At 39.0% G+C, this 14,208-nt stretch overlaps 1 protein-coding gene across 3 annotated transcripts in view; it reads left to right on the plus strand.

The window, feature by feature from the left end:
* The first annotated feature begins 31 nt into the window (after positions 1–31).
* LOC130917168 (clathrin heavy chain 1-like) overlaps positions 32–14,208 on the plus strand; it is a 30,276-nt gene continuing 16,099 nt past the window's right edge. For 2 of the 3 annotated variants that reach the window (XM_057838277.1, XM_057838279.1), the window contains exons 1-14: positions 32–517; positions 3,159–3,366; positions 7,432–7,700; positions 8,662–8,823; positions 8,981–9,094; positions 10,890–11,063; positions 11,872–12,069; positions 12,250–12,450; positions 12,548–12,700; positions 12,882–13,004; positions 13,163–13,300; positions 13,478–13,642; positions 13,731–13,911; positions 13,987–14,150. In XM_057838277.1, the coding sequence (XP_057694260.1) occupies positions 476–517; positions 3,159–3,366; positions 7,432–7,700; positions 8,662–8,823; positions 8,981–9,094; positions 10,890–11,063; positions 11,872–12,069; positions 12,250–12,450; positions 12,548–12,700; positions 12,882–13,004; positions 13,163–13,300; positions 13,478–13,642; positions 13,731–13,911; positions 13,987–14,150 (2,292 nt within the window). In that variant the 5' untranslated portion in view covers positions 32–475. The remainder of the gene's footprint in view (positions 518–3,158; positions 3,367–7,431; positions 7,701–8,661; positions 8,824–8,980; positions 9,095–10,889; positions 11,064–11,871; positions 12,070–12,249; positions 12,451–12,547; positions 12,701–12,881; positions 13,005–13,162; positions 13,301–13,477; positions 13,643–13,730; positions 13,912–13,986; positions 14,151–14,208) is intronic. The other variant, XM_057838278.1, reaches the window with a different exon arrangement.

Below are 14,208 nucleotides of genomic sequence, written 5' to 3' on the forward strand. Positions count from 1 at the left end.
TTTTTGATACATATCCCCTCAACGTGGTCCATTGTAGGATTTACAAGTTGATCTAAAATGCACATAAGATTTTAAACGGAGGAGGGAATGACATTAGTGAAGAAAATGTAACTGGAATTGTTACCGAAATGAGCTCAGCCCTTCTAGAGCTGCTCTGATGCTTCCGGATGGGAAGCCACTCAAAACCGTTTCCGCCGCCATTGCGGAATTTGGACAGATCAGCCGTAGCCACAGCCGCTATCCATCTTGCAGTACAGAGAGCAGAAACGATAAGTTGACACATTGCGCATCTTTACGGCCCCGACGTTTGGGTGGCTCTATTACAAGCAGAGCATTTTTATCGTTTTTATTTCTACGGACTCGCTCCGACCTACACGGAACGCAAGGAGGTCGTAAGCTGACGCGGTGCTGCTACTGTGCTAGCTAGCACAGCGGCTAACATTTCAGCACTCTGGAGAACACCGAGGAAAACAGCATGACGCAAATCCTGCCTATCCGCTTCCAGGAGCACCTACAGGTACGCAGGCAAAACTGGTTGGTCATTGAAACGCGCGACTTTTTTTTTTTTTTTTTTTTTTAACATGGAGTGCCTCACGACGGGGTCGTTTGACAGCTTGCTGCCCGAGCTATCGTCAATACCTGCAGCAAATGAATGACCTCCCCTCCCCCGTTTAGCATCGGCTAACAAATAGCCTTCTTGGCTGGCATCTCATCCGCTGTCACCGTGCTGTCCAATTTAGCAACACTTGCGTATTAGACACATGCAATTTCACTAAACAATTACATGTTCCAGCAGCACGATTTGGACCTGCATGAATCTTGATGTTTTAAATGTGGGCTAGGATCGTCACAATTGTGTCGTGATGGATGCCAGCAGTCACGTCATCTAATCGCAGCTTCACTGGATTCAGAAGATGAATATAAACGTGTAATGTCGCGTATATTACTCGCTATAGTTTATGCTGCATTTTTGGCGTTATAGCGGGGTTGGGACGGCAACATATTACATTCCCAATAATGATAGTTGTGATGAGTCGAGAAACATACCGACTCAATTGGCACAAAAGTCTTACAAAACTATTAGTTGTACAAGACACCATGAGTACTATGTCAAATAAATTCATTAGCGTGCGGCCCTTAATATTTGTTACGTAGTTCTCAATAAAAAACTCCATATTATATTATACAATTATTTATATATATATATATGTATATATACATACATACATACATTTTCAGCAAAAAAATACCTCTTAAGTCGAATCCCTAATATAAAACATACATGCACATATATTGATTATATTATTATTATTATATATCGTTTTGAGGCCACTAACTATATGTAAAATAAATAAATAAATTGTACAGGCATTTAAAAGGATGCTCACCACGCTAAAGTTTTGTTACCATGTGTTTCCAAACAAGCAAGATGGAGCACAGCCTAGCTTGAAACGTATGCTTAACTCCGGTGAGGGAGAGGCGCAGCACATCTCACATGTGTGACATGACCCAAACACTGCTACGATGCAAGCTGATGTACTCCACATAGTTATATTATGAAAATGTTGCAGTTGTGAACTGTGGCACATTTTCGTCTCATCAGACTAAAACTAGCATTCGCCTAGTTATGTTCTAGTCTCCCAACCACGTTTTTAGCTCGTCATCACATCATTGTAATGAAAAAAATTGTTCATCGCCGAAATATTTTCGTTACTGTTGACAAAAACGATAATGCTTGATTGATTTTTATTCTTTTGTGTCTGTGTAAAAATAAAAACAAAATAGGACATTAGGAATGACCAGCATATTGTCAAGTGTCACAGTGGATGAAAACTATAATTGCCACTTCTGGGGGCTTGTTTCCATTGTGATGTTCACATTTTTTAAACAAAATGCTCACCTAATGAAAGGTTCTAAAGACTACATCTGTGACATAATAAGGCTCTGAACTGAATCCAATGTATCCTGGCAGGATACATTATCCTGGCAGGATGCATTGGTGCTACTTTAACGTTTTATTTCTGTCTTTGCAAAAATACTATAATGCATCATCCTGAGCAAAACATGGGCGGCACTATCTTTGAGATTTCTGCGACGTTGGAATGTATGGTTGGAAGCGGAATGTTTTGATCAGCAATCAGCTGCTAAAAAAGCGCTAGTGTGGATATTACTCGCCATACGCCTAAAATCGAAACCAGCAGCAGACAATAACGTAAGGATGGTGACTCTCTTAGGACTTAAAGGATCAAACTAAATGATATGTTCTTTAACATTTTGGTGATCGTTCGTGGACAAAGTTCTAACAGTCCTTGCAGCCTGTGTTAACATGAGGTGGAGATTGATACGCCTGCCACCTGAGTGACCAAAATGAGGCGAAATTACAAATAATATGACAGTTGCCAAATGCAGAAGTGCTACAACAGATATTGTTGGTACAAGGAATTAATTACTACATGGTATTTTTCACTTAGATTATACTTATGGTATTATGAGCTTATCACCCATGTGCATCCATACAAACACAAGCAGTATGCTTTTTTTTATTGCAGATATTGATCACAGTAAAACTTAGACAACATGATTACAGTTCTTATTTTATTTAAAACAATTTGTGCATGTGCAAAACAGGTCAATATATCACAATTTACCACAGTGGTAGTTGTGGTAAATAATATTAAACATCATCATAATTACAATCATCATCATGTCTTGGTTCCACATCTGCCTTCATGAACACAAAATTCCTGTGTTCATGTATTAGGACACATTCAACTTTGTTGCTGTGCCTCGGCGATTTTGTGGTTCTTGATTGTGTTTCCTTCCACTGCCATTAAATCAATAAAATATAAAAAATATTTTGACTGTGGTGACTCTTAGTCATTTATTTCTGTTGTTCTCCCATGTCGTGATGATGGCAAATGGATGCCATATTTCCAAATAGTCTTTTTTGAGGGATTTTGATAAGTGATGCCGCTCCAGTTTCATTGTAATTTTGGTTAGAGAACATGTAGAACGGAAGTCACGAGCAGAAATGCAGGAGTAAAGCGGAAGTACCTCGGAAACTTGTCTATACTGACAGAAAAATGTATCTTCCAACATTGATGGGGCTTTGTCATTTCTAATTTTGCTAAGAAAGACCCTTTCTCTTCACATTCCAGCTCCAAAATCTGGGAATCAACCCGGCCAATATTGGTTTCAGCACTCTGACAATGGAGTCAGATAAATTCATCTGCATAAGAGAGAAAGTTGGTGAACAGGCCCAGGTTGTCATTATTGACATGGCGGATCCCAACAACCCCATCCGAAGGCCCATCTCGGCAGACAGCGCCATTATGAACCCTGCCAGCAAAGTTATTGCCCTTAAAGGTAAGTAAATGGCACTCCTAATGGTGCATAATTTATTGATGATTGTGATGAACTTGATTTCAAAGTTCCAAATTAGTTTCTGATTTAAATGTAGCTTTTTTCAGTACACAACGATCATCTGTGAAATTTATTCTGTTGTCAGCTGTTTTGTTGTTCACATATAGGCCACCTCATTTGTTTGTCACGACATGTAATGTAGATTATATGTAGTTTTATCGATGTAAATTAAGAATAAGGAGTGAAAAATGTCAAGCTGTCATGAATGCTTTGTCTATTTTTGTTTTTGCTCTTTTTTCATTTCCTTAATGCTTTCTTATGTTTGCAGACGGTGAGTTGAATTTTACAAATCATGAGTTGCTAAAGTGTATTCCTGTATGCACTTGTCTTGACTCGAATGCACAATCTTGGTCATGATTTCAATTAATGCTTGAATTGAACACTCAAGCGCAGCAAAGTATAAAAAAGTGTTGGATGGATTCAAAAATAATAAAATAAATTAATACATGTTAGAATAAGTAAATACAGAAATACTCAACGTATGGCAATGGTCGAATACTTCATGACACAATTATTTCTACTGTTATTACAGTGGGGCAAATAAGTATTTAGTCATCCACTAATTGTGCAAGTTCTCCCACTTGAAAATATTAGAGAGGCCTGTAATTGTCAACATGTGTAAACCTCAACCATGAGAGAGAATTTGAGGAAAAAACCCAGAAAATCACATTGTTTGATTTTTAAAGAATTTATTTGCAAATCATGGTGGAAAATAAGTATTTGGTCTATACCAAAAGTTCATCTCAATACTTTGTTATGTACCCTTTGTTGACAATAACGGAGCCAAACGTTTTCTGTAACTCTTCGCAAGCTTTTCACACACTGTTGCTGGTATTTTGGCCCATTCCTCCATGCAGATCTCCTCTAGAGCAGTGATGTTTTGGGTCTGTTGTTGGGCAACACGGACTTTCAACTCCCTCCTCACCCCGCCGCGTCAAAATGATAACAAGAACGGGGAGCAAAAATCCCAGAACCACACGAGGGGACCTAGTGAATGACCTACAGGGAGCTGGGACCACAGTAACAAAGGCTACTATCAGTAACACAATGTGCAGCCAGGGACTCAAATCCTGCACTGCCAGACGTGTCCCCCTGCTGAAGAAAGTACACGTCCAGGCCCGTCTGCGGTTCGCTAGAGAGCATTTGGATGATCCAGACGAGGACTGGGAGAATGTGTTATGGTCAGATGAAACCAAAATAGAACTTTTTGGTGGAAACACAGGTTTTCTTGTTTGGAGGAAAAAGAATATTGAATTGCACCATACCCACTGTCAAGCATGGGGGTGAAAACATCATGCTTTGGGGCTGTTTTTCTGCAAAGGGACCAGGACGACTGATCTGTGTAAAGGAAAGAATGAATGGGGCCATGTATCAAGAGATTTTGAGTGAAAATCTCCTTCCATCAACAAGGGCATTGACGATGAGACTTGGCTGGGTCTTTCAGCATGACAGTGATCCCAAAAACACAGCTAGGGCAACAAAGGAGTGGCTTCGTAAGAAGCATTTCAAGGTCCTGGAGTGGCCTAGCCAGTCTCCAGGTCTCAACCCCATAGAAAATCTGCGGAGGGAGTTGAAAGTCCATGTTGCCTAACGACAGCCCCAAAACATCACTGCTCTAGAGGAGATCTGCATGGAGGAATGGGCCAAAATACCAGCAACATTGTGTGAAAAGCTTGTGAAGAGTTACAGAAAATGTTTGGCCTCCGTTATTGCCAACAAAGGGTACATAACAAAGTACTGAGATGAACTTTTGGTATTGACCAAATACTTATTTTCCACAATGATTTGCAAATAAATTCTTTAAAAATCAAACAATGTGATTTTCAGTTTTTTTTTTCCACATTATGTCTCTCATGGTTGAGGTTTAACCATGTTGACAATTACAGGCCTCTCTAATATTTTCAAGTGGGAGAACTTGCACAATTAGTGGTTGACTAAATACTTATTTACCCCACTGTATGTATTGATGTTTTTTTTTTTTTTTTTTTTTTTTTTTTAATTATTATAATTTTTCCTCATTTTGGTACTGTGGGTCCTCCGTGAATTTTTTAGTCAAAATTAGGGCTGTCAAACGATTAAAATTTTTAATCGAGTTAATTACAGCTTAAAAATTAATGAATCGTAATTTATCGCAATTCAAACCATCTATAAAATATGCCATATTTTTCTGTAAATTATTGTTAGAATGGAAAGATAAGACACAAGACGGATATATTCATTCAACATACGGTACATAAGTACTGTATTTGTTTATTACAACAATGAATCAACCCTATCTGTAATGTATAAGGGGGAGTCTATAGCAAGACAAAAAAAGGACTTAAACATTTTCATCTGGGCTTGACATAATTAAAACATGAATTAAACTAATATTATTACCTGTTTTATTAAACATGCTTTCATCCGTTTCTGGATATTCCCTCTTAAGCATTATCACATTATCTTCTGAACTATGTCAACTTTTTTATTATTATTTTCAAGAAAATGTCAATACAGAGTCCAATTGTAACTATTCATTCAGATGCTGTGTACATTAAAAATCACTGCTTACCGTAATTGAGTCTGGCTAAATACTACACTGTATACTTCATGGCTTTAAATTACACTTGAAATAATATTAATAATAATATTAAATGAACAAAACAAAACAAAAATAGTGTGAATGCATCTGTCCAGCAACCTTCCCATCATTACATCCATCTGTGTGCTTTATAGTATCCTTTTGCAAATCTGCATTCAGACCTAAACCAAAGTTTAACATCCGTCATTTTAGAAATACACATTTGTGTTACTTTTCTAAGATCTACAGCCATGGAGCCTCTTGTTTTCTGTAGCTGCAGCTTCTTGATTGATCTTTAAGGATATGACCTCTAACCATTGGAATTGAAAAAAAAGAAAGAAAAAAAAAAAAAAAAGCGAAGCTCAGTAGGCATATTTATTATTGTTTTTAGGACACATTCAGACAGAAATAAAGCACTGGTTAAAAATGAAGTTTGCATGGAAAATGCAGTAGAGCTTTTGAGCAAGGCATCCTATAGTGCGTGAATGCTAAAAGAACTATTATATAGATAATATTTAGATCTAAACTATATTTTGTGTTTTAAACCATGAAATTAATTGCACTGAACTTGCTTCAACCTCACTGCTTGCTTACCTCTTACACACCCTATCTCGTTCCACTCGTGAAGCTGCTCAATTTGAATGGCAGAGTCATATCTTGTGACAGTGCACACAATTAGTCTATGTCTAGTGTGTATAAAAAATCTGGATGCTATGCGCGGTAAAACAGGCTTGCCATTGATTACTCAAAAATGCTTATCAAAATCAAAAAATGGTTTGGATCCTTATGAAAAGGCACCTGGGTCTAGATCCAGTCCTTTTAGGACCCCTGTTTAATATGTCAAAGTTGACTATAAATGTTGACGATTTCACTAAGAATGATGTCCCTATACTATTCTTCATTGGTTTGACAGCAGAGAAAGCACAAACATACTAGTAATTTCCTGTCCCTGGAATGTGCCCAGCAAGGTCAATGCAGCAACATCAATGAAGATGAACTGTATCAAGACCTCAAAATGTGCAGTGCTTTGTCAGTCTGAACACAGCTTGTCTCCTAGACCATACATTTATGGTTTTGTCCACTTTATATACCATTATATCCGGGGTTTGCATATTCATCCTTGAATGTGCACACGTCAATGCACTGAATGCAGATCTACCACAATGTGGTTGCCCTTTTGTTGGTCTTGCCTCTTGATTTGACACTGCCTTGTTGTATGGTGCTTTAATGTCACTGAAAGCAAACCCTGACTACCTTCTCTAACAACTGGAATTTGGTATTTCCAAATGGTATTTGTCCCCTCCTCCCCCAATGTCGGCTGTGGGTGATGTGTGGTAGCTTAGATGACTCCATTTTTTGTTGTTTTAAATACAGCTAATAGCAAATATCTTGCAAACCTGTGATAGGAAAAGTTAACTAACTTTAACATTGACTTGACGTACTTTCAGCGGCCAAGACCCTGCAGATCTTCAATATTGAAATGAAGAGCAAGATGAAGGCTCATACAATGACTGATGATGTGACCTTCTGGAAATGGATCTCCCTCAACACGGTCGCCCTGGTCACAGATAACGCCGTCTTCCATTGGAGCATGGAGGGCGACTCCCAGCCAATTAAAGTCTTTGACCGCCATTCAAGCCTGGCAGGCTGCCAGATCATAAACTATCGCACTGACGCCAAACAGAAATGGTTACTCCTGATCGGCATTTCTGCACAGGTACAAACCTTTGTGCTCGTCATCTTTTCAACAAACCTGTTTGTAAATGACAACATTAATTCCAATACCAAGTATACTTGTCCGGATCAGTGACCAATATGGCTATTTTTGAAATACTTGACAGTATCGGATTGGATCACAAGATCAGATCCGATCTACCTGTCATGAGGAAACGATTGAAAACGCACCAGAGGAAGCAAGAAAAAAAAAGAATACTGCACGTAACATATTTTAATGTTATGTCTTTTTTTATTTATTTTGTTAAATGACAGTGTACCTCCAAATCAGATAATACATGCAATTCACAGCTCATGTTTTTGAGGCGCTAAAATAACAGTTGAGTATTTTCAATACTTTATAATTGGAGCAAAGATGCAGCTGTGAGCATTTAACGTAGCTGAACCTCCAGGAGCACACATACAATTTTAAGTGTTAACACAAAAAAAAAAAAATGTTTCTTTAAAAAACGTGGAATTTAGTCAAAAGTAGCCCAATGCATTTCTCTCCCGCTAAGTTTTTTAAAATTTTGCCCAATTAACCGGTATCCCACCCGATCTGGCAACATTGATCCTGGCAGGGCATTATCATAACCACACAACAAACCCATCCGTGTGTATGTACATCATCTTTACGGCAAAACCTCCTTTGGCCCAGTGCGCCTACTTTCTATTTTTTTCTTCACAAAAACGATACTATTGTTCTGTTATTTTACCAACACTTACTGAAGTGCTGAAAGTTGCTTGCTCTTTTTTGATTGTATTCATTCTCAATTGTTTTTTCAAAAATGACTGTTTCTTTCACTCCCTGAAAATTGTTTAGGAGATGTCACTCTCAATATGCAGCTCATTTGTTTTGTATTATTGTTTTGTATATTGTGTATATTATTGTGTGGTTCTCTGTGGGTTTTAATTGAGAATTGTTATTTAAACATGTTGATTTGTGTTGGATATTTGTTTTTTAGCAAAATCGCGTTGTTGGAGCAATGCAATTGTACTCAGTGGACAGAAAGGTTTCTCAGCCCATTGAAGGTCATGCTGCTGGCTTTGCACAATTCAAGATGGAGGATAACACAGAGGAGTCTACTTTGTTCTGCTTTGCTGTGCGGGGACAAGCAGGCGGAAAAGTAGGATACAGTAATACTTGATATACTTTTTTATTTAATTACAGATTAACTTGCTCTATATTTAAAATGTATTTGATGTACAATGGATCATTTTTGTGCCAACGTTTTTTTTGTTTCGATTTTGTGTCTTTTTTTTGTTTTGTTTGTTTTTTTAAAGCTCCATATAATAGAAGTTGGTACTCCACCCACCGGCAACCAGCCATTTCCAAAAAAGGCCGTAGATGTATTCTTTCCTCCAGAAGCCCAGAATGACTTCCCTGTTGCTATGCAGGTACAAAATAGTTTTTGATCAAACCTGCTCATGTTAACTACTGTGTTCATAAATGTGATAGGTACTGTGTTTATATTTCTTTGTTAAGTTTGATCTGTAATGTCTTACCGAGATTCCAGTTCGGCTGTCAGTATACAGTTAGGCCTGTCGCGATAACAAATTTTAGTGCGCGATAAGTATTCTCACATATTATTGCGATATGCGATATTATTGAGCCCCCCCTAATTTTTTTTAACCAATTTACAATAACACAGTGAGAATACAGTATATACAGTATTAATAGATCAATTGATAACGCACAGAAACACAGAATAAATAAAATGTGTTTAAAAAAAAAATTGCACTTAATAACTTAAGCATTTAGGCAAATGAAAACTTTTCCCATCATAGCTTCTGCAATGGTGTTCCATAGGGATGCAAAGATACAGTTAAATCATGGTTTGGTCCGATTTTTGATACGGGGGACACGATTTTCGATCCAATTCAATACTTTTAATGCTCTGTAAAAAAATAACAATTATATTTTTTGTTTCCTTTTTTTTGTTGTTGTTGTTGTTGTTTTTGCTAACGAGCAAAAATTAAATTGCCATCATATAAACATGCATTTAGTGTATAATATTTATGTGCTTACTTCTTACTCATGTGAAAAAAAAATGTATAAAAGTGCTGAGAACAATCTTTACTGTTTGTAAATTGAGGCAGGGCACACTGTTGATTGCTACAGCTCTCTTAGCAGCTAGGTTTACTACATGAGCAAGACATCCTATTTGTGGTCCGAATCCATCTGTGTCACGTACTGAATTGACAATATTTGCAACATTATCTATAGTCACTGGTATGGATTGATTTGGCCTTCTTAACTTCCATTCAGTCATGACAGTTTAGAATTCATCGATGTAGTATATGGACTACGTGTCCCATAATCACTCGGGGCTCACGTAGCCAATGGCATGGGACGTAGCACATCTAGTTTGCCATTTCATGATATCTAGTGTGTGCGCGCATTAAAAAAGTTAGCAAGCGCCGCTGAAGTCACGTCTGCTCATTACTACTCAACACCAGCATATGGCAATCGACTTTCATAAACAGGACGAGTTTGAAGCACAGCGCTCTTAATTTCATTAAGCTGTTCGTTGTCAAAGCGAGGTTGTTCGTAGCAGCCAAGTCGGTAACAATGTTTTGGCAGACTTCGTTGTAAATATCCGGCGTTGTGCCGAAAAATAGCCGCCCCGCGTGAAATGTCACTCCTGACGGGAGCGCCCACACGTCAACAACACCGGCGCGTCATAGATGGTCCACAGTCACTCCGGAGCACTGACGCGGCTGGTATACTTTGAACAATAGGATATAATGGGAACGATTGGCTCCGGCGCTAGTTTTTGCGGACCTGGAACGAAGATGCATTTTGCGCAGTTGGTAACGAGGAATCCAAACTTTTAACAGCACGTCTGCCACACGTGTGCACGCACGTGCACGCAAGGCGATAAATCGCAGCGGAAAAATTACCGCCTTCATTTTTATTTATCGCGCGATAAATGGAATTATTGCATATTGCGACAGGCTTATATACAGTATATGTCACACTACCCGAGGCGTCGTGACAAGCCCCCCCCCACCCCACCCTCAAAACACACACACACACACCTCAAAAGGTCGGCCACGACGGTCAACAAATCTCCACAAAGTGTCCGTCAGGCTGAAATTGTGTAGTTTGAGTCAGGCATTAGTCCTACATCATTTTAATATTTATTTATAAAATAGGCATTTAAAACAAATTTTCTTCCTGTTTTTTTAGATCAGCTCCAAGCAAGATGTAGTCTTTCTCATCACCAAATATGGCTATATCCACCTGTACGACTTGGAAACCGGCACCTGCATCTACATGAACAGAATCAGTGGGGAGACCATTTTTGTCACTGCCCCTCATGAACCAACTGCCGGGATCATTGGGGTCAACAGGAAAGGACAGGTATTAAAAACACTTTTGTGAATATTCATTCAATGCGTTTGAATGCTATGATCCATATTTCTCTTAACTTTAGGAAAAATAATATACCACACATAGAAATTTGCACTTTCACCGATAGTGTAGTGCATGGTTCACTAAATCCGGACCTCGGTGCCACTTTTCCTGTTGTGTTTTCCATGTCTCCCTCCTCCAACACACCTGAATCAAAATAATCAGGATCATTATCAGGCTTCTGGAGAGGTTGCTGATGACATAATCATTTGATTCAGGTGTGTTAGGGGAGGGAGACGTGGAAAACACGACAGGAAAAGTGGCACCGAGGTCCGGATTTAGTGAACCCTGGTGCAGTGAGTGGTTCACTTGTCTGATTTCAGTGTTGCTGACGTCAGTTCAGTTTCCACCCACTAATATGAGTGAAAATGGTTGTTTTATGAACACCTGGTGACCATTCCAAGCTCTAGATTACCTTTCTCCCACAGATTGCTGGAATAGGCAGACCCCACTCACTTAATGAGGACAGAAATGATTAATGAAGGGAAAGAGTTGCAAATTCACCAGGCAGCAGCAGCAGCACTTATGTTATGATGGGAACCACAAAAGAGCTGAGCTTCTCCAAGCAGAATTGAGTCTAATCCTGTTATTGACATTTACCTCTGTAATGCAAAGTTTAATGTATTGCACACACAAAATATTAAACAATACACAAGAATTTGAGGTAATCAGAGTAAATTAAGAATTTATTACCTTGAGTTTGCAAATTATGAGAAATAAAAATGTTTTCAAAAGTGCAAAATTTGTGTTTTTCCAGGTGTTATCAGTGTGTGTGGAGGAGGAGAATATTATTCCCTACATAACCAATGTGCTCCAGAACCCTGACCTGGCTCTCCGCATGGCTGTCCGCAATAACCTTGCCGGTGCTGAGGAGTTATTTGCCCGCAAGTTTAACACCCTCTTTGCTGCTGGGAATTACTCGGATGCTGCTAAAGTGGCAGCCAATGCACCCAAGGTACACTCAAGTGGTACATTTTTTTTGTTCACCTCAGGCAAAGTCATGGTTATAATCGTACTTCTGACTCTGGCACGCCATCACAACATTCATCTTTGCGATCATTTCCCCTCACTTTCAATTAGGACGCTCAGTTGTGATTTAATTATTGTAAACATCCATCTGTCTGTCTTTCTCCAGGGTATACTGCGAACACCAGACACCATCCGGAGGTTCCAGAGTGTTCCAGCTCAACCAGGCCAGCGGTCACCATTGCTTCAGTACTTTGGTATCTTGTTGGATCAAGGCCAGCTCAATAAGTTTGAATCTTTAGAGCTGTGTAGGCCGGTCCTTCAGCAGGGCCGTAAGCAGCTGCTAGAGAAATGGCTTAAAGAAGACAAGGTCTGTGCTCAAAGGCGGGCTTTATAGCAGGCGATCCTTTTGTCTACTGGCAGTTCGCGCCTTCTTGATAGATTTATTGTTCCTACTTTGCTTACAGCTGGAGTGCTCAGAGGAGCTTGGCGACCTGGTGAAATCAGTGGATCCCACGCTTGCTCTCAGTGTCTACCTGAGAGCAAATGTCCCGAACAAAGTCATTCAATGCTTTGCTGAGACTGGCCAGTTCCAGAAGATTGTACTGTATGCAAAGAAGGTTTGTTTCCATGTCTGTTTTTTGTATCATTCTTTATTATACGTAAACATTTAGCAATAATTAATCTCTAAACCATAATTAATCTCTAAACCAATTAAATCATAATTTAATGCATATAGTCAGTTCCATTCGTGTTTTAAAATAGAAGTAAAAGTCGGGTACCGAAATTGTTCCCGTGTAGGTGGGGTATACTCCAGACTGGATCTTCCTGTTGAGAAATGTAATGCGGATCAGCCCAGAACAGGGGCTTCAGTTCTCCCAGATGCTGGTACAGGATGAAGAGCCTCTTGCTGACATTACACAGGTACAAACAAATGAAGCCACAGCATAGCCATTGTTGATGTACTGCCTTTTTGGCTTATAGAAACTCAGCATGTAGGTAATAAATCGACTAAACTAAATTCATGAATTTCTGGGAAATTGTTTTATTTTCAAACATATTATGTTTCATTTTGTGTCTAGATTGTAGATGTTTTCATGGAGTACAACCTGATCCAGCAATGTACATCCTTTCTACTGGATGCCCTGAAGAACAACAGGCCCATGGAAGGAGCACTGCAGACCCGTTTGCTCGAAATGAATTTGGTCCATGCACCACAGGTACATAGATGGACAAATATGAAAACTAAATATTCACAGAAGTGTAAATAATTTGACAAGAAAAGACTTACCTCTTAGAATTCATTCAAATTATCATTGCACTCATTGTTATTATTAGAAATGTAAATTTTGTTGTTGTTTTTTTAACTTTCAAAAGTCTAATGGTGATCTTTGCAGGTAGCGGATGCTATTTTGGGCAACCAGATGTTCACTCATTATGACCGTGCCCATGTGGCACAGCTGTGTGAGAAGGCTGGCCTCCTGCAGAGGGCGCTGGAGCATTATACTGATCTGTATGACATTAAACGGGCTGTGGTGCACACCCACCTCCTCAACCCAGAGGTACATTGACAATTTAAAAAATGTTTATAAATTGTAATGACTGAATATGTGACAAAATACTTATTGTTACTAATCTGTGTCCTTTTAGTGGTTAGTCAATTTCTTTGGCTCCCTATCAGTGGAGGACTCTTTGGAGTGTCTTCGAGCCATGCTATCTGCTAATATCCGTCAGAACCTGCAGATTTGCGTTCAGGTTGCCTCCAAGTACCATGAGCAACTGAGCACTCAGAGCCTCACAGAACTTTTTGAGTCATTTAAGAGCTTTGAAGGTACACCTTAAGAGTTGCTTTTGAAGAGAAAAGACAAGTTGTTGTGACATTGTGATAAATAATTTTGTCTTTCAGGGCTCTTCTACTTCTTGGGTTCAATTGTGAACTTCAGCCAGGATCCAGAGGTTCACTTCAAATACATTCAAGCTGCCTGCAAGACAGGCCAAATCAAGGAAGTGGAAAGAATCTGCAGAGAGAGTAACTGCTATGATCCTGAGCGTGTGAAGAACTTCCTCAAGGTCGAAAAGAGTTTCAAGCTGCACACACAAACATAAAAAAAAACTTTCACGTTATATG

The sequence above is a fragment of the Corythoichthys intestinalis genome, chromosome 6 (genome assembly GCF_030265065.1).
Source record: "Corythoichthys intestinalis isolate RoL2023-P3 chromosome 6, ASM3026506v1, whole genome shotgun sequence".
In the NCBI taxonomy this organism is placed as follows: Eukaryota; Metazoa; Chordata; class Actinopteri; order Syngnathiformes; family Syngnathidae; genus Corythoichthys; species Corythoichthys intestinalis.